The following is a 21,355-nucleotide window of genomic DNA, read 5'->3' as shown; positions in this document are numbered from 1 at the left end:
CTTCCCCAATGCTATTATCTCAGAGTTTACCTTCAGATGCTGCAGGCACAGCAGTGCTGGTAGCTGCCTGTTGGAGTGCGTATTGCTTCACTGACCACCAGAAAAGCTTTGGAAATCCATTTCATATATAGATATGAATATATGCATATATACATTTTTTCAGGACACAAATGTAACTGTTAGGACTGAAAAAAAGAAAAAGTCATTGCTTTTTGGTAGCACAAAAAGGGACTTCATGCAGAAGTTCCACCTGTATATTATGCAAGCTGGCCATGTAAACTGACATGACTGCCATGCATCTGTGCCTTAAGGCAGGAGTTTAGCCAGATTTGCCATAATTTAGGAAGATGCATATGCTTAATTTCCATGAAGCCTTAATGCTAAAAAATATTTTAGCAGCTGTTGCTCAATGAATTTGTGGTTAAAAATTGATGTGTCATTTACCAATCTACCTGTGCTAAACTAAAAAAAAAACAAAACAAACCAACCCACAACAAAACCACCTCATTTTTCATTATTTTTTTTAGTGAAATAAACACACTGGCTATTTTTATCTCTAGAGACACTGAAAGGTCAAAATAAGTTTAAACTATTTTGATAAAGCTTTTTGGTGAATTCATGAGGGTAATGCAAAAGTCACCAGTGCTTAGAGGGTGTATAGCAATTTATATAAATTACTATTCCAAGATAAACCATAGCTGGTCTAGCACCAGTGGCAAGTCTGATGTCAGAGAATAATCACATCTCTCATTATGCCATGTATCTTCTTACCTTTGCATTACGCTATTCTGTTAAACAAAGTACCCCTGAGGGCTGTTTATCCCTAGATAATAGTCTCTACTGTTAAGTACTACTTCATCAAAATGTTTCTTTCTGATGATGTCTTACTGTAATATATCATGGAAGTGACAACTAATATATTATATGATAAAGTAAAATATCCCCTAAGTAAGGTTCAGGGATGATAAATTATGTTAATATGTTATTCTCATTATATTATCATCAGTCAGATGATGATTTAGTATGATGCATCATCAGAAAAAGATAATCTTATATTTTATTACTCAAAACTTTATGCCATCTGGGGAATGTAAGGAGTAAATTCAACTGATACATATGACAAAAGGGATCCCAGTGCCACAATTCACAAACAGCCTAAACTAAAATATATCAAGTTATAGAAAAGTAGTACAAAAGTCTAGAAAGAGCAATACTAAGAAATGTCGCTATTGTAAAGGTCAGAAGCAGATTCTCAGTGTCTGGAAACCAGCTTTATGCTAGTATAAGCACTATTTATTAAACTGACATTGCCATTAGTATGACTGGAGCTACCACCATAAGCATTAGTCAATGCTTTGTCCTGGTAAGGTGGTGATGATAATGAAATAGAAAGTAACTTGCCGTTCGATGCCCCTTATTCAGGCAGTTGACAAAGATTTAGTTGAACATGGCTGTCTGCAGGAAGGCTCAACCACATTTCTGTGCCAAACTATTCATCATCAAACAGATGGTTACCCTATTATTCAACAATTTGCATGCTGCCATGCTGCAGTGATCTATGGACGATACCAGTATGTTGCTAAACCAAATAGAAATATCAGAGAATCTTTGTTGTGAAGCAGCCCCTAACTTGGACTGAAAACTACTCTCTCATGTTCATTTCTTTGTAATTTTTTTTGTTATATGCTTCATTCATGTTTGTGCAGTTACAGTATGATAACACTGTGTTGTAACTTCTGCTGTAACAGGACACATTCCTTTGTTAAAGGCTACTGAAAAATTTATTTCACAAGGAGCAAATTTATGAAGCCTCCATTACATACATCAACTGCTTTTTAATGCTACCATTATCCTAGTTCTCAGGCTACCTTCTGCAGCCTCAATAGCATAACTTCTGATCTTTTCAGAGTCTCCCCAAGCATCTTCACGTACCTCCAGCTTCTTGCTGTGTTCCACCAGTTGCACTTTGCTGGTAAAGCTTAGATCCCTCCCATGTCCCTGTGGCCTAATACGATATCAAACTACTCATAAGCTTCTTCCACATCCCTGTACCTATCTCCCCAGTAGCCCCGATGTTTGCCTAGTTTGACAGCTGGGCAAGTGGCAGCATGTTGTGCCCAACGTTTTGCTGCCTGATTGGCCACTGAGCCACTGCCTTCTAGTTGCTGGCTTGTCTAGAAGAGCAGCAGTGTACTGAGCTCTTCTGCCTTTCCGTCAGGAGAAATGCTGTGATCTCCCTCTTTGCTTAGGTGCTGTTTTTCATTAAATGTGTTGGAAAGTGGGAAGGGATCAGCTGCCTAAGTGTAGTGCCCTCTGAGATATCTTAGGGAACCTGAAATCTCTGCATGGGACTGGCAGACACAGGACAGACCTGTGTTTTCCTGAAATGACAGCTAGCAAGCAAGCGGTAGTGCCTAAAGGGACAGTAAACACCATGTTTATGTCATTTGATCTAGCCTTTGATGTCTTTCCTGTTTCTACTTTTCTGTCATCCATGCTTCTTGAAATTGCCAGCAGTTCAAAGCTACTAGCCTGTGGATTGGCTGACAGACAGCAGTGCAGTTATGGCTCATACACTTTATCTTTTTTTGGACAACCAGCGGGGCAGCACTGGGAGCATTTCGGTCTAGTGCAAGAGAAATGGCTGTTACCAGCCTCTGCTGTCTCTCACTGCCTGCTTTGGAAACCCATTCCTCACCTTCGTCACTCCCTGTTCCCAGATGGGAAGGCAGGAGATGGTGCTCGGTATTTGACAGTTCCCTGGCTGCTGCCATGCTTCTTGACCCTGGACTCATCTGCTTTGCTTTCATCAGCATCTGTTCTCCCATCTCCCCTGCAATATATAAACAATATTTTAATGCACTACGTGATCTTACTTAAAGACATCCCAAAGTTTTTTTTTTTTTTTTTTTTTTTTTTTTGAAAATGAAATTATTTATTGCTGGTGAAAGATACGAGACTCAAATGTGTACAAAATAGCATCATCCTTCCATGGAATAAATATAAGACCTCCATGCACCCACCCAATAGCCAGGGCAATGCTTTTATGGATAGCAGTCTGCCAGTTTATCTCCTTAGTACTAGATCCTCTTTGCATTGTTAAGATCCCCCTCTGCTCTGCTCTGGTGAGACCCTACCTGGAGTATTGCATCCAACTCTGGAGTCCTCAGTACAAGACAGACACGGACTCGTTGGAGAAGATCCAGAGGAGGGCCACAAAAATTATCAGAGGGGTGGAGCATCACTCCTATGAGGATGGGCTGAGAGAGTTGGGGTTGTTCAGCCCAGAGAAGAGAAGGATCCAGGGAGACTGTATTGTGGCCTTTCAGTACTAGAGGGAGCTTATAAGAAAGATGAAGAGACACTTTTTACCAAGGCCTGTGGTGACAAGATGAAGAGCAACAGTTTTAAATGAAAGAAGGTAGGTTTATATTGAGCACAAGGAAGACATTTTTTATGATAAGGGCGGTGAGACACTGGAGCAGGTTGCCCAGAGAAGTTATGGATGCCCCATCCCTGGAAAAGTTCAAGGCCAACTTGGCTGGGGCTTTGAGCAACCTGATCTAGTGGAAGATGTCCCTGCCTATGGAAGGGAGCAATGGGCTTTGTGATCTTTAAAGTTCTCTTTTAACCCAAACCATTCTGTGGTTCTATGATTGTATGATCTTGCCCTTGAACAGCAACAGCAATAACAGAATCCTATGATTTTTTTTTTATGCAAAGTTGGGAGGATTTTATTCTGTGTGTATCACTTTATGACAAAATTTTGTGCCATTTTATTACTTGGCAACTCAGTGTCATAATATTCTTTGGCAAAGTCATCATCTTTACTACCCATGAATGCCTTTCTGTTGTTACCACAATCTTACCCGTTTCCTGTCCAGCCTCTACTGTAGATTCTTTTTCCATACACTGCCAATAGAACATAAGGATTGGTCCATGGGGGATGCCACTCTAAAAACTAACCTTTTCTTTCTGACGGTTTGTTTCCCATCTTTTGACTGGCTGCTTATCCATGAATTGACTGAAACTTAAAGAGCTAGCAAGCTCTTTTAGGAGAAAATGAGAAGTGAGCTCATAAAAATGTGAGAAGAGCATTTAATTCATCGGTTACTGAGATACTAAGTCTCCTCTGCACTTCCTGGGATGAAAACTAAAACAATGATACTTGCAGGGTAGCTCAGGTAGTAATTCTGATCATCATCATCTACGCATCAGTATGTGGCACTGTAACTCTCAAAAGAAAAGCCTAATGTTTGTGGTATTTCCATCAAAAATCTACAATAAAGTTTTGAAGAAGCCTTAGATAAATAAAATGTACTGTACAGCAGAGCAAGCTGTGCATGAATTCAGTATCTCGGTTCCTCCACTCTCTAGTACAGCATCCCAAAGAATGCAATAAGAAAAGGTGCCCTGGAGACGGTACCATAGCCAATATGGTGGGTTTTTTTTCATTTAAATCCATTTTACTTTGTCCTCAAGTTTCAAGTTTCCATATGCTTCTGAGTTTTTATTCACCCCTTCTAATTGCATGGTGTGGAAGGAATTATGGCAGGGGTTCAGGGACAAGGCAGTAAGTATGACTGATCTGGGCATTATGGCAGCACAGAGAGAGACCACTTGATTATTAAAACATGGGAACTCTTTGTTGTGCATGTCAACTAGATACGTGTGTGGAAATCACTAGCTGTGAAATCGTTAATGATAGTTAATGACATGAAGTGTTCAAGCAGTGCATGGTAATAGTTTCCTTTTGATCCAATAATAAACACTTCATGAAGCCCTGGGCAAGTCAGGGGCATCATTTCAGAGACAAGTCTTTGTTGACGCCTTTAAGAAAGCATAGTGCATAGTATATATTTTTTTTTTTTCCAATTTAAATTACTTGGTTTTAGTCATTTGTATTCAGTAGCTCAGTTCTGCTGTTAGAATGGACCTTGTAGCAAATTTCTTTGTTATACAGGTGTGTAACATAAGGCATCCTTCAAAGAAGCACCTCAGAACAATTCCCTTTCACCTTTTCCATTGACTTTAATAGGACTACTTGTGTAAGCAAAGTGGATAGGCTCTGGATGTGCAGATTGAAGGACTCTGTAGGAGTAACTTCAAGGAATTGGTTACAGTTGTAATGTGAGCTGTGCTGACACAGCTGGCAGACAGCTTGAAATTGATGCTCTTGAAAAGAGAGAGATGTTTGCCAGAAATATTAGTTTCAAGAAAAATGACGGTTTTTCCTATCATTACTGTCAAGTAGTGCTATAGTTTCTAAACTTGATTTGGTAGAGATGCATGGTTCTGGTATTTAATTTCAGAAAAGAAAGGTTTTCTCTGTTATTGAGGGCCAAGCACCTAATACTGTAAAATTCACAGGTGCATTCTCAATCCTAGGGAAATGCAAAGTCTCACTCTCTAAAATGTTATGATATTCCTTGGCCCCATCAGCCTCACCATTACCTTTTGAAAGACCAGATGCAAAGAGAATTTGCCAAAGACTCGTGTTTATCTGTCTTTGCACATTCATCTAGTTCTTACCAGGGCTCTGAGGACATCACCAGTCCTTACTGGCCTGCCTTGCCTCCCCTGGGGCTTCCCTCCACCTTTGCCCACAGGCTTCACCTCAGCCAGGGGCCATCAGTCCCTGTTCCAATGACACTGCAGCTGGCCAGCTGTAGCCCTGTTGGACAGGAGTTGTTTGGATTCTCTGGGTTCACCTTGGCCTTGGCTTGCTCCCTTGCCTTTGCCTGATGCTCACAGGATGTCGATAGCACCCATTGCCATCCTGCCCTGCTCTTCCTCCCAGGCACCATGGGGTGCACCCTGTCCATGAGGGCATTGCCCAGCCTGTGTAGTGGCTGCTCCCAGCTCCTCTACCCTTGGGGAGCAGCCGTGCTCTTGCTCCTCTCTGACAGCTCTTGCTGTTTACGGTGATGTGTAAAACAGTAAACTTCTGAAAGTTGAATCTCTTTTTTCTCTTTTGTATCATTCCCTTCTTCCTCTCCACTTTCTCTCCCCTTTCTGTTCAAAAAAAAAAAAAAAAAAGATAAGCACACTGAGCTTTCAGCTCTGGAAGAGTGGGACCTCTGCTCATTTTCAACCACAGACCCCTTTTGCTCTATCTCTGGAATAAACTACTTTGTTCATTCAGAAACTAAACAAACACATGTTCTTAAAATAAATGGGTAAAAGTCTTTGGTCTTTCAATGAGTACCTTGTAGATGAAGGCACCATGGCTAACAAGAAACGAGGTCTGTAGTCCACTTAGATACACAAAAAGGAGACTGGTATCAACCACTGGTAGTTTGGTAGTTTGCTGTATCTTTGTCATTGTATAAAGTTCTTTAAATTGCACTGTCAAGAAAACATGAATGCAGGACAGATGTAAGTGGTCAGAAATATTCACTACCATTTCGCTTACATGGATTTTGAGGGTCAAAGCTATGCATTTTTATCAGACTTTTTATTATCTTTCAACCCAAGTGAAGATCAATGCCTTAGAACAAGCAAGGGACTGCATGTTGAAGTGTTTTGCTTCAAAGGAAATGCTGCTGCTACTACTAATTAGAATCCCAGCTGTTTTAGAGAGCATTCCTGATTTCATAATTCTTCAATTTTTAGAACAGTAATATTGTAATTCTTCAATTTTTGAACTAAAAAATTATAGGATAGGATACATCTGTTTTTCTGGAGGTTTGGTGTTTGTGTGTACCACTAATCAATTCATCTTACTGATGACCTTTAGGAAGACAAAGTGACAGGCTGGGTGAAGTGCTTTGGAGAAGCATCCCACTAATGTTAATGTCAGTTAACATGAAGTGTTTCTGTGGACAAATGTTTCACCTTGGCTATTTTAGTTCTTCCAGTGTCTTAAGCACTGATTTTTTCCATCAACGGCTTTCCCCCGTTTTAGAAGACACAAGTACATGTGTACTATAGGGGTTAATATTTACTAAAATGACATATTGTCAAAATCATAAATAACTTGTTCTGAAAATTTTGAACGCTAACTTTAGCATTGTTAATCAGGATATTTGAAAGAAAATGAGTATTTTCCCAGAGTTTAAAAGAAAATCCAGTCTTTTTGAAAATCAGGGGGTTTTGTTCATTTCAGTTCTGATGAAAATGAAAGACTGGTAGAACTGACTGGAATTGGACATAATGAGAGCAAATTCTGAAATGCGTTTTCAGAGCAGTTTTGTTATCTTGCCATGTAGTTTCTCTGATATTCCAATAGACATTAGAGAAGACTGGTGATAATTCTGAATAGTTCTAAATTATGATTTGAGTATGCTAAATTCTGACTATTTGTAGCTTTGCACATGAAAAATTTGATTCATATGCTCAAATAAAAGCATCATTCCAGTAAAGTGGCATAAGGCTTTTGTACAGAATGATGAATTATGTCCAACGTTTAAAACTAATCTCTCTTGTTACTTTTGCCTCTCCACTCTGAAGTTCTTTTTTTTTTTTCTTCCATTTCTGTCATTTGGGATGGAGAAAAAGACAGATACTACATTTGTGTCATGGAAAATTATTGCACAATTCAATAACATTGTACATAAAGGAATAGTAACTGACAGATGCATAGGAATTACTGTGCAAGATTAGACTAATGGTGCACATAGTTCAGTACCTTTTCTCCCTGAAATAGACAGTTCTAGGTGTCTGTGCACCTGGAACTGATGGGCTTGCACTTCAGCATTTAGTATAACTGCAGTGATCTCTGTGACAGTCCCTCTGCAGTGTCTGTCATTCAAGAAAAATACAGAACAGGCTTTTCAACAGAAGCAGGCGTTGTTTCACATCACTGCTAGTTCTGGGACATTGTGAGTCTGATGCACTGTGTTTCCTTCTGACTGTTTATGTGTATGGCTGTCTCTGCACATCCAGTAGGAGCTTGTACATCTTGCGTTCAATTTTATATCTAAGGCTCTCAGTGGTATCACTTCTCACTTTAATTAGCTAGCGGGCCATGTGAAAAGTTCTGGGCATCTAACACGCTTTCTTCTTTGCCTACGTGCTCTCTTTCAGTCATTCTTTGCATCAAGCATTTTGAGCTTGTTGATACATCCCGGCCTTCATCTTGGTAGAAATATGGACCATAGCTGCCAGTTACATTGTTCTGCTGGAGTTTTAAAATATGTTTAAATATTTAGTTACAGGAACTGTTAATGACTTTTGTTTTTCAAAAAGATGTCTCACATAAAATTAAAAAAAAAATCAAATAGGAGATGGCACAAGCACACTAGCGGCCTGTTGGACCATATATAACATCAGCGTCAGTTGCCTCACTGGGGTCTTTTCATATAAGTATATTTTTGTTGTAAAGTCAAAGAAGAGATGGCATTTTGGGAAGACTGTCTTTCTCATGCATATCTTGAGGTAAAGAATGAGGCATTCTGCAACATGTAGTTCCAATTTTGTCTTTAAATGGGTAGCGAACTGTGCTGTTGCCAACTCTGTAGGGAAAGCAAGGGTGGGTGTGGGTGGGAGAGCGGGGAAATTTCATTTCAAGGGCCGATCTCTAAACAGTTCTACAAGCTAAGCAATGTGAGCCTAATATTCTAATTCCAAGGGGACTCTTGACACTGCATAGTAAAATTGCTTATTAAATTACAATCAAGAAAAAAATCAGGAGATAGACACTATTCAGCTAGCAGCATACAGAAAAAAAGGCAGAATTCTAATTATTTGAATAGCAGTGTTAGTGCTCTTTTACTATGTGAAAATAAAATTAGCTTGTCACCAATATCATCATTAATGTATGAGATGAGGTGGAAATACAATTTGGTTCCTAACATGCTGCCTCCCCCTTCCCCCTAGCCCCCAAAACAGAGAGAATTACCTAAAAGTAAAACAGGCTTCTATAAGGGCTTTCTGATACAGGGAGCTGTGACAGATTTCATTGCTACAGTACTAAAATGTAGATGATTTGCAAATTACCTTCATTTGAAGATGGGGCATTGTGTAAACAGTAAGCATTGCATTTATTATTTACCCAGTTAGATCAAAATGTAAAAAGGCATGTCCAGTATCAGAAACACTGTTTATTACACTAATCAGAAATGGGAAATATATTTTCAGGTACTTTAAACCTTATGTGTTCTTTTATTATGCATGAGCAGCTATTACTACTCTTCAGTCACATACATCTCTTAAGGTAGTCATATTGCAATCTCTGCCTTTAGAATGGCTTTCAAATAAATAAAACAACTTTTTTGCATAAAAAGATATTCTGCAAACATAATTAAGTATTGAAATTTACATTTTTATGAAGGTAACATCTTCATACACAGGATGCATTGTAAAAATTTTAGAGGTTTTGCTTCACTTTGTCATTAGAGCTAGCACAAAAGAATTTTATTTAACATTACAACACTGAACACATCTTATGCCCTTGAATGTGAACTGCCTTGAATTTTGTTAAGACTGTTCTCCATTCTCATTTTCACACTCAATGAGCCACTACTGTTTCAGTACAAAAGGGATCAGCTAATAAAGCTGTATCATGAAACCAGTTGTAGAATCTAATCAGATTCTTTAAAACTCATTTATATTTAGCCAATAGTCACAAATCTAGCTGCAAATATGGCTCGAGATGTGACCTCTTTTTCTGAGTATAGTTTGGGAATACAAAATCAAATTTGTAAAAAGACTACACTTTAAAAAATAATTTTCCTATTATGTTATCCACATTATGTTATAGACATTAAATGTAAAATTTATAAATATCCAATGGCCTTATATTTGCATGTATAGATTTGTGTTTTCCCTAAAAGGAGATCTCTAATAATTAACATAAGACTTTTCATTAAAATTAAAATATAATAAACTATTAATAAGAGACTCCAAATTAGAAATGTATTCTTATAGTAAATTTGTTGACTCATCACTTTGTCTTGATAAAATCTTACAGAAACACAACCATCTAAACTGGTAGACTTTTTTTTCCTGTCATCTACTGAGATCGGTGATAAGGAAAGAAAATATGGAATTTTTCTTTTCAATCCTCCCTCCGATGCTGCTGTGGCACTCCAGAAAGTATCTTGACTGGACATAAAGCAAAAGGCATCAAGGGGGATTGCTTGGGAAGATAAGGTTCAGACAGTGAACTCTTGTGTTGGAACAAATGTCTCACCTTCTACATCTTTTTTCAGCCAGGACTGATATGCTGTTGATGAGGAAGGGCTTTTAGGGCTGTCAGAGCAGCGTCTCTTGTGATACAGATGAGCAGGAATGATGTTTACCCTTTTAAAAGTGCATGTGTCCAGCTCCAAAGGAGTTAAATGCCTACCACAGCCCTGTGACTTAGGCCAGGAAAATATTGATTGTCCCCCAAAAACCCGCAGAAGCCAGGGATCTAAGGATGAAATTACCTAAGTTTGGCAATAAAATATTTAAAAATAAAGGACTAAACCTGATCCATTAAAAAGGATTAGGCTCATAACTCTGAGGTTTGAGGAAATATTTTGAACTATACCCTGCAGCTAGACCCTAAAACTGCCTCAGGAAGCTCAGACTCATATATCCCACCAAAACACCATCACAACCAGACTGTGAGCTCAAACATGAAATGCTCTTAACCAACTTGTTTAGAAGGTTTAACTATTCCTTGGGGAAGAGATGAGAAACTAGGCTGATCTTTTCTTGGAGAATGTCCTATCACAAATCTCCTTTGTCACCTTACTTCTTCATTTTCATACCCAAAAGCACTTGTAATTGTTTCACAAGTGGAAAAGCTGTGAAGGGATCAAGAGCATGACACCCTGCAGTGCTGGCTAGGGCAACCTCAGAGATGGCAGTAGGTGGGGCATAAAGTTCTCTGCATTGCTGACATGCAAAAGGAGTGATCTGACCTGGATTAAGAAAAGGGAGTAGGGGAGGTGCTTGGGCAAAAATACAAAATAAAGTATTACCTTTACCTTAAAACTGCTAAAATCAGTAGGTTGTTTGCCACTGACTTCAACCACAACTGAGCAAGCAAAGGCTTTAAAAAAGCAGCTGCAAAAACCACATCATACAAAGGACATCTTAACCGCTATCATAAATATCATACAAAATAAATGTTAACTGTACGTTTTTCATCAGCAGGTGAGACTCAGTGATGAGAAGTTAGCTTACTGGCACATCACCACAGACACAGAGTTTTACTTTTGAACACTTTTTGGTAGAACAAGCATCTTCTCAGTCAGTTGAAATCAAGCCTCAACAACTCATAGACAATTTTTTTTTCTATTTTTCAAAGCAAATTAACAGATATTTACATGCTTGTTTTTAACTGCGGCTTCTCTTCAATTGCCAAACAGGTGTTCTAGTTAATTTCTTCTTTTGTTTCTGTCAGAAATATAATGCTGAGCAAAATCTATTACTGCTTGTTGAAAGCAACTACTACTAAGTGAGCTCAGCTCTACTGCCTGCCTTCTTCTACCATCTAGTGGCACTTTAAGAATACTGCTTTCTCTATATATAACTTAGAGAGTTATTTGGAGAATGATAATAAATGTATACGCTTGAAAAGAGAAATGTATCTGCAGAAGAAATACTTTGTTGTGAAAAGGGAAAATAGTTTTCATACATAAGCTATTTATGGGAGAAGAGACCAGGTTCAATGGTATAAATTACTAATGTCAGAAAAAAATTCTGCATGCTGTGGTCTTGCAAAGAGCAAGTCAGGTTTGTTGATTGAATTATTATAGTTTTGTGGGGTTTTTTGTTATGTGGTAGCACTTGGATTTTAAGTTGAAAGCTGCAGAAAAAAACTATTCCATTTCCTAAGAAAACACCTATCAGAAACACACTTGGTTTGCCATTTACCTGGATATTTAAAGGGCACAACAAAAAATTAAAGATATCATCAAAAGTAAAGAATAATAGAAAGGCTATAGTTTCCTTTCTGTTTACATAATTTTATTAAGTGCTTTCAGTGCTCCATTTTGCAATAGATATTTCTATTTCATTTAAAGAAAAAGAGATTAAATGTCAATGTACTACAAATTTCAGGCTTGGGATGTTTTCAATCAAAAGGCATGTTCTGCATAATTATATGACTTTGAACAAACATGAATCATCTAAAATGCTTTCTGTTCTTTGAATTGAGATTTATTATTTTTTTCACAAAGTGCTGGGTTTGGTGAATTAGACTATAAATGAAACCATGTATTCATAGAATTCTGGAAAAGGTATATTTCTTCCTTTCCACTTGCAGCAAATTGACAAGGCAAATTGACAGAAGGTAGAATGTAGAATCTCAGGATATCTTTTGTTTTCTTTCCTTTTAAACATTTGCTGTTATATATTCTGGGCATATTGATAAGTTGTCAACATGTTTTCCAGGGTGGAAAAATCCCCATAAGGTGGACAGCTCCTGAAGCTATAGCTTACCGGAAGTTCTCTTCAGCAAGCGACGCGTGGAGCTATGGGATTGTAATGTGGGAGGTGATGTCCTATGGTGAGAGACCATACTGGGAGATGTCCAACCAGGATGTAAGTACTGCCAAGGACTAATATTCGAGTTGTAGAAATGTTCCTTGAAAATTATTGTCGCTCCCTGCCCTGCTTTGCTTTCTCATTCACTTTCTAGGCTAGAAGCTCAACTTAGTTAAATCAGCATAGCTCTGTCAGCTTCAGTGTGATAGTTAATTGATGAAACCTGAAGACCTGGCCTTCTATAACTAAAACTTTGACTAGCTTCCTCCTATGGATTAAAGATATATTACAAAGAGTCATAGCCAGCTTCCCAGGTTCTGATGTTGGCTTTATGTGGCTTTCACCCAAATTCCTGGGAATCTGCATCAGATATGCAAGCTGATGCAGTTCTCAGTCAAGCTATAAACCAAAGCTTATTGAGGGAATACTGGAACTATTCTGATGATAAAGTTGGCCTATTATCTCCAGTGCAGTCTGACAGTACCCTTTAATGGGCATATATGTTTAAATTCTATAAGACTTAAGCTGCCATGAGAAAGATATGTGCTGATTCTCCTTTCTACGAATTAAATAAATTCTGTTTTCCTTAAAAACTACGTACTATAGGCTTAACCACAGTGCAGGACAACAGTCCCCCTTCATAACGAAATTGTGTTTTTCTCAGACTTTTTTTTTTGCAAAAGTTGTGGCCAAAGCCTTCCCAGTTGAAAAAAAAAAAAAAATTCTTCTAGTAAAATTGAAGGCTTGTCCTAGAAAATGAAGCATGGGAAAGGGGGAGTGCTTTTTTCTCCACCCATGACAACTCAAACTGGTACACTCAGTCTTCACACCAGCCATCAATCTCTATGTCAAAATGCAGAATATTAGCCAGCCCATCTTAACCTCTCTCATATATGCGCCTAGAATACCTCTGCATTGGTTCTGAAGAGCTGACAAGGCTTTTCCCAGATGGCTGCTTTTATATTGTTGCTAAGTTATTCAGCTGTTCAAGTCTGGTTGCTTGTTAAGGCTGATCAGTCATTTGGGGATAAGGATCTGAGCGAGGTTTTCATTAAAAAAACATCATTTCAGAGTGTTTCAAGAAGAAAAGCTAAAAAAAACCCCCACAACCCAAACCACCCAAACCAGAAAAGACTAGCAGAACTAAAAAAGCCTTACTTCTTTTAAATTTGTACTCTACAGCTTCACCAGTGCTATAATCCTACTTCTTTTTAGCATTTGTCTTGTGAGTTTAGTCTTTGGAATTAGACCACCTCTCCTGTACATCATTCTCCCCTGACAATGCCTACAGCCTCCATTCCCCCTCCACACACCTACTTGCCAGCAGCCCAGCTCCCTGCTGTTCTCCTTAATTAACACCAGGTATGGGACAATACATGCTGTGCCTGGTTTTGAGCTACGCTTCTGTTGATGGACCAGGCAGTGGTGGCTGGTTGCCCACCTGAAGATAAAAAGTAACCACTGTGCTGAGGTGAACCTTTTTCTTCAGTGGAGACATTATTTTGCTAGTACCTGAATCATGGACATATCACAGATCTCCTGTGAAATAAGCAGATAAGTCCAGTAGGCTCAATTCTATTTCCCACAGCTAGCAGTCTGTTGGCATTTGAGATGCTCTAGAGTAACTCAAATCTCCACATGTGGCTTATGCAGGATGTGCAGGAGACTTCAGTTTTTCTGGAGCAACAACTGAAGGTCAAGCAGGATACCTTAGGGAGTCTAAAATTAGAAACCTATGCTTAGACAAGTAGCTTTAGCTACTTTTTCCCTGGGGCATAGTGTGAAATCATCTGTATACAGATTTCTCATATATTTAAGTCTCTATGTCCTACAACAAACTATACCTCTGCCAGCTGCTGATTCTTGCACAACTTATATTATCTAATTCAAGCGGGCCAATGGATTCAGAGCTAATGAAGGAGGATGAACAGACAGACTCTGACCAACAATATGAGTACCCCAGCTAATTTCTTGCCTGAACTGAGAGCCACTTCTCAGCTCCTGGACTACCATAGCTTGCAAACACCAATTTAAGGCAAACTGCCATTGTTTTCCTTTAAAAGTCCCATTGTAAGAGGTGGTGGTTTAGGAGCTGATTGCTAAGGAGTTGGGACAACACTTCAGCCTTGCAATAGCAGAGTGTGTTATTCTTGAGCTAATCTCAGGAGCACAGACATGGCAGTATCAGCCTGTTCATCATTAGTACGCTGTTGCAAAACCTTATTATTCCGCATTGCCAAGGAATACACTTTCTGTCAAAATGTACATATAGCCTCAAATTTTCTGCCTTCCCAAAAAGGTACTAGCAAATCACAGAATCACTCAACAGCTGAGGTTGAGGAACCTTTCAAGATGGTCTACTCTCAGCGCCCCCTACTCAAAAGGTCAGCTAAAGCAGTTTGTTCAAGGCTGTCTCTGATCAGGTTTTGAATATCTTTGAGGATGGAGACTCTACAAATCTCTGGGAAACCTGTGCCAGTCACCTGCACAACAGAAAAGTGTTTCCTTAAATTTTGATGGGATTTCGTGGGTTTCAATTTGTGCCCGTTGCCTTTTGGCCACTCAACACTCTCTGAGTAGTAAGTACCATGTCTGCATGTGCCTTTACAAGTGAGGGTCACTGGGCAGTTACTTTCTCCCTTCCGCTCCCATCAGGACTACCTGGTTGAGGGCCGGTGCTAATCATAAATGCAGCAATGGATCACTGTCCTTTCTGCTGGTGTCCCTGTCAGTTGCCATGGGCACATCCCTGAGCATGTCGTGGGAGATATTCTATTGCCTGGCTTTTCTCACCATGTAATTGCTATTTCATATCTCCCTTCCCTCTGCAGCACTCCAGTCATGGCTGTTTTTTTTAGAGATCAAAGAAGCCCATGAAGCCAGAGATATTCCTGAACAAAGTTGGCCCTACCATGGTGCCTGCCTTCTGTGCAGTGCCAGTGCTTCCAACTGCAATGTCACCTCTCAGTACCTCTGCACCTCATCTTGCCAGTCTGCTTATCTAGATGCAGGTGATGAGCAGCTGGTAGTGACTGCGGCTTGATGAGGTGTCAGGAAGAAGGTGGTTTTTTGCTGTATCATCCTGTCCCACTGTCATGCGATCTTGTGCTATAACACGGGGAATTTCAGTCTCTATTCCTGTTATGAGTGATTTCATCTGGTGTTGGGTCAACTCTCTCTGAGGAACCCAACTGTCAACATCTCTCTTACTTCTCCTGTAATCATAACCCTTCTCCTCACACCAGCTCTGTTACCAGCCCACCTCTTGATGCTCCCACTGCTGTTGCCGCTAACTGGGAATGGGGGGAGAGAGACTTTCTATTAAGTCCATTCGGCCCCACTATTCACCTCCTGCGAAGAGGGTTTGAATGACTGGTAAGACCCTGACATATAGTCTAAGCCACCAGGTGAAAGTAGTGCATAACACAGAGCTTCATTCCAGCTGCCTCTCCCTTTCTTTGAGGCTGGCTCCAGCCTGTCCTCTTCCCTTCTATCAGACCCTACAACATATCTGTTCAAGACCAGGCCAGCAGTGAGAATTCATAAAGCAACCCCTCCATTTAGAGTGTATTAAATACTCTGCTACAGCATGAAGATAGCAACATTTAGTTACTCCTACATTCAAAATAGAAGTATCTGTTAATACAGAATAATGATGTGGGCCTCATGGATGCTGCTTGTGCTAACGATGCTGACTCCTGAGGGCTTTCCCTGCAGTTCAGCAAGGCACAGCACAAAGAACTCCTTTTCACCAAAGCCCTACCCACAGGCTTTCAGTGCCAAAATGTTAACAGTGAGCACCTGTGACATTCTAAGTACATTTAATAGCTCTAAATGTCATTGGGAAATTTCAAGTTATTAGACATATTGTAAAGCTCACTTTGCTAGATATTGGGACATTTCTTTTAGTACAGTAAATTACCCTGAATTCACGTCATCTTATTTTGCAGAAATAATAGGACTTTCCCAAAGGTCAGTGATGCTGTAGGTACGGCAGGGAAAGTAACAGAGAGAGGCGTGCATTAAGCAGATTCATAAAAGACACATTATGCAAACAACTGTTAATAAGGTCTTACACAGGTATGGTGAGAGGTTCTGCTACAATAAAATGTCTGGCAACATTAATATTATAACGCTTACTGTGTTTTGATCTTAATGAAACTCTTTTCTAGTTAGCAATAAAATATTTATTGAATTGGGTGGGGTTTTGTAAAGTACCAAAAGTTGTCCAAGTATAAACTCCACAGATCCGGCTGTATTTTTTCACATTCCATGTTACAAATTGCTTTTCTAATTAAACAGCGTTGGGAAAATAATTCACTTTTTTAGACCGTGGCTAAGTAAATGATGTTTTGAGTGGGTGCCAGTTACTCAATCATTTCTTACGTGGGTAACATAGAAGCCAATGATATTCCCACCCTTACCCAAAGGGAGGCAATGCTAGGAGAGGCGAGTTCAGTGCTGTCTGATGTGGTGCCTGTTTGCCACGAGGACACACCTTCAGTCAGATGAACAGCGGGGCTGAACTAAGTCTACCAAGGGTCTCTTGTCCAACCCCTCAGTGACAGCAATCAAATCACAAGGAGCCAGCACTGGTAGCATGGAGCCTGAGCTGATGCTTACAGAAGTGTTAAGATGATATCTCCCACCTAAATAAACCCAGTTTGATTTTCAGAGACTACAACTGTTCACAAGTATCCATCAGGTCAGTGCAAGCCAGAGAGACTCAACACCTCTGCAAGTCTAGCGTCCTCTATTTATATTCCTAAACAGGGATTTGGAAGCTGAACTTTAAGCAACTGAGTTTGAAAATCTCATAAATTTTTTAATACTGTAGACAGTGTAATGTAGACACTTTAAAATGTTATTAACTTTGAGAAACGTTTTTGTTTAAGTAAATAACCATTTTATTATTGTGGTAAGTCACTTCAGACCTGCGTTGGTGCTGATTAATGCACTTCTTAGATGTGTGGCAGGCACCAGAGGTGTCCATTAATTAGGGCTGCTGCACAGTCTGTCACGTCTTATTGCTTAATTAATAAACATTAGCTAAGATATTGAACTTTCTAAGGAAACTAGTGTACTGATGAACAGATTGTGCAAAGAGCCTGGCTTGCTAATGTTCATGTTTGGAAAGGAAGATTTATATTCCATGCATTTGGTTTGTAGAACAGCTGTGAGTGAAGTCTACTGGGACACCTGTTTGAGGCCACTGTATAAATTAATGCATGTTGCAGAACTACAGTATTCCAAAAAAAAAATTAATGGATTGTAATCAATATGCAAGAAAAGTACTGTAGCAAACAGAATAAAAGTCCTTACACTTATGAAAGTTTCTTGTAATAGTAAAAATAACTTACCCTATTATAGTTCTTTCAACTGATATTTCTTGTAATAGTAAAAATAACTTACCCTAATATAGTTCTTTCAACTGATAGTTCTTTCAACTGATATCAAAACACTTGGCAGGCACCTGGATTGGCTCTGTAACATGAGGCATGAGCAGCTGCCTCTCCCTCCTGGTAGATTTTTCAGTTGTCAGCAGGACACAGGACAATGTCCCTCTGGACTTTCTTCTGTCTCAGTCGCATAAAAAAATCTGTCAGTTATCTTTTGAAAGCAAAAATCTATGTTACTATTAATAATGAAACTATCAGAAAGATTACAGCTTAATTTTCAGATGCCATTTTTGCCAACTTCAAATTATTTTGAAATTAAAAATGCACAAATTTTATGTAGAAGTCCGTAAAATATTTTTCAGATAATTTTGGTATCATAATTAATATTTAATATTAACCTTGTCTTCAACCTTTACTGCTATTTCTAACATCAAACAAAAATGATGAAATGTGTTTAACAGGCTCCAGTGCTTAATATAATCTACATACAAAAATATATAAAATGAATGGTCCCCTTTATAAACATAAAAGCCTAAGTATTAAAAAGCATGAAAATAATGAGCTATGTTAACTGTAAAAAATATTCATTTTCCCTTAGAGATTATCTTCTCACCTGCCAAAAAGCATTACTTGTAAAAATGCACCCTACCTTTTTTACTCCCCTTAATGATGGCCCACAAGACCTTCTAATGAGTTCTAAACATACTCATTGCTGAAAAGAAACCTACAGCATCTTTCTCAGTGATTGACAGCAGCACAGCATATTTGCATGTTTTCTTCCTTTTGATACCCATCAAATGTTTGTCACAAACCTAGAACTAGAGAGCAGTAATCAGCCTTTTTGTTAGCAGAATCAGGGCTTTGTATGTATAGAAACTAAGCTAATATTCCTATTTTTTTCAGGTTTAAATAGATGGGACATTGGTTTGCCAATGTGGAAAGAGTTATAGTGATTGCTAGAGCTATTGCTATATCCTTCTCATAGATACAGATATTTAGGCCATTTCTCTATTAATGTGATGCTTCTTCAACCTCAAACTGGCAAGGAAAGAAGCATTTAAAAGATGTTAACATATATAATCTTTACATATTATACAATATATAATTTTATATTACCAAGAAAAATTTATTACTTCTTCCCTTTTATGTATATGGATATCTAATTCCTCTGTGCAAAGATAGGTGCTATGCAAGTAGCAAAGCGGGAGCTAAAATAAATAAATAAATAAATAGGGAACTAAAAAGCTCTAATTCTTCCTTTGAGACTTGACTCCCATTGCAGTATTAGGCATCATCTCTTTACTCTTGCTTCTTAGACGCTAAAAATAATACTTGCCTCACAAGGGATACTAATGAGGCAATATTTGCATTTTATTTTTAAAGTGTGCTGGTATTAATGAGAAATTATAATTATCCCAGTACCAGCTGCCATTTCTCTTCATACTGAAATGTTCCTTTTGAACAAGAGAGGAAACAAAATTCACTGTAACTTTTTTTCCAAAGATATGGTAAAATAGAGCATGTCAGAGAAAATAAAATGTCTAGAAAATTGTGGTTGCTTTTGGGTTTTTCCTGAATAATTTATTTCAGGAAGACTTCATTAGCTCTCTATTGTTGTGTTAAGCGAGTGCTATATATCTTATAAAAGTTGAAAAGCTTTCCCTTGGCTGTAAAAACAAAATATGTATCAGAAATTCATCATTTATAATAGATGTAGTTAAATGTAAAGACTATAATATCTGCATTTTTGGGCTGCTAAAAATTGCTTCTTCAGTGACAATTATCAACTACGCCATACCCACCCTGTAACAAGTACCTATGCTTGATGAAGCCACTTAGGACATACTGCTTAAGATACATGAGTTTTGACAGTTTTGTGAATAAAATTTCATGCACGTGAAGTTAAATTTACCCCAACCTGACTCTGTAACATGAGTAATCTGGGTGGCATATTCTTTGTTAGGAGGCAAGGCTTAAGAAGAAATATTTCTCTGGCAATCTGATGGTATTTTTCCCTGTAGCAGCCGTTTTGGCAGCTTGGATTTTGGACCATTAAAGTAAATCCCAGGGAGATAAGTAGCCAGAAAAGCAGGTGGAAGGATTATCATATTGACATATCATTTACTGCCAGATATCACCTCTGCATGTGTGTGCCCAGTCCTGTCTGCACATATGTGATCTGTCAGTACTCACAGGTGCAGAAAATTCAGAGATCCCTATGGCAGGTAATGCTGCTTTTGGAGCAGCCTCTGCTTCCCAGTGCTGTTGCTGACGGGTCTGAATCTTATCGCGTGCAAATCTGGTTCCCTGCCACATTGCAAACACTTTGTTTTTCCTGCATGGGTGTTTCTGCCAGGATATAAGAGGGCTATATGCTGTAGGATCAAGTCACTTCATTTTATAAAACTCAAGACACCCAGTTGTGTAGAGCTACAAAAGTCTTGTTCCATTTTCTACCATGCCATGATGGGGAGCTAAGGTCCTAATGTAGTTTCATTACTCTTATTTATTTGCATAATGATTGCAGCATAAGCATTAGGCATTGCTAAACAGAGCCAACAACATTAATTCAGAATCCAAAAAGAGAATGAGGATATATTCCAGGATAATAAGAGTGAATATATTGAAGCTACAGCTAGTGCTATAAAACATTGATTTGCTGTAAACAGTTTAATGTACCCCCTTCCATCTGCATTAATATGTCTGCAGCATGTACATACATCTGTGTGAAAACGATAAATGTCTCCTTAAAGCAGAGTAGGTATAAATGCAGTAGGTATGTTTCTCATAAGAGCACTGTGTTATTATAAATACTGTGTACAATCGTTTGTATTTTAGAGAACATTTAGCACTGGGTGAATTTTTATGTGGAAGGGTTATGTGGGGGATGGGGGTTGGTCTTTTTCCTAGCTTTGTTTTTGATCAACAGCTTATTCTCTCCATTCTTCTATACACAAGAAATCTTGACTATGTAATTTCTACCATCATCCCCACTGCTACCGCCACCCATTGCAGAACATGGTAACCTTTCCTCTTGCTTTTTAAATCTGGCTTGGAATGAATCCAGCCAGCTTTTCATGGACCTTACCTACTTTTGCTACCTCCTATCATGCAGGGCTACTAATGTCCTTTACAGACCATGTTTTTTGTTACCAGCGTTACTGAAAACAAGCCTTCCTTCAACTCTGATCAAATATAATTTTTCATACATGTGATTTCTCTGTGACATCAGATCTGTTTCTTCCCAAATCCTGACCAAACACGTTTTCCACATTTGCTGAATCAGAAGGTTTTACTCACTTTAGGGCATGGGGTAACACCATCATTTTATTAATTTTTGTTTAGCCATAAGCAGCTTGGACATCCAGGTTTCTGAGACAGGCTGTGCAAAATAATTCAGTGCTTCACTGTAAGTCCGTGTGGGACATTGCCAGAATGAATCATACTCTAATGATCAGCAGAAACATATTATCACCAAGTCAGTTTTCCAGGTGCTGCGTTTGTAGTGCTTAATTGTATCATTAACACTTTGC

General features: G+C 38.7%; 1 protein-coding gene across 3 annotated transcripts in view; it reads left to right on the top strand.

The window, feature by feature from the left end:
• The window catches only part of EPHA6 (EPH receptor A6), a 501,230-nt gene that overhangs the window by 463,101 nt on the left and 16,774 nt on the right, over positions 1 to 21,355 (top strand). For all 3 annotated transcript variants that reach the window (XM_014947321.1, XM_014947319.1, XM_014947320.1), the window contains one exon: positions 12,331 to 12,480. In XM_014947321.1, coding sequence (XP_014802807.1) covers positions 12,331 to 12,480 — 150 coding nt within the window. The remainder of the gene's footprint in view (positions 1 to 12,330; positions 12,481 to 21,355) is intronic.

This window comes from Calidris pugnax, unplaced genomic scaffold, assembly GCF_001431845.1.
Source record: "Calidris pugnax isolate Ruff unplaced genomic scaffold, ASM143184v1 scaffold95, whole genome shotgun sequence".
NCBI classification, from domain to species: Eukaryota; Metazoa; Chordata; class Aves; order Charadriiformes; family Scolopacidae; genus Calidris; species Calidris pugnax.
This window is presented reverse-complemented; position numbering and strand designations above follow the sequence as displayed.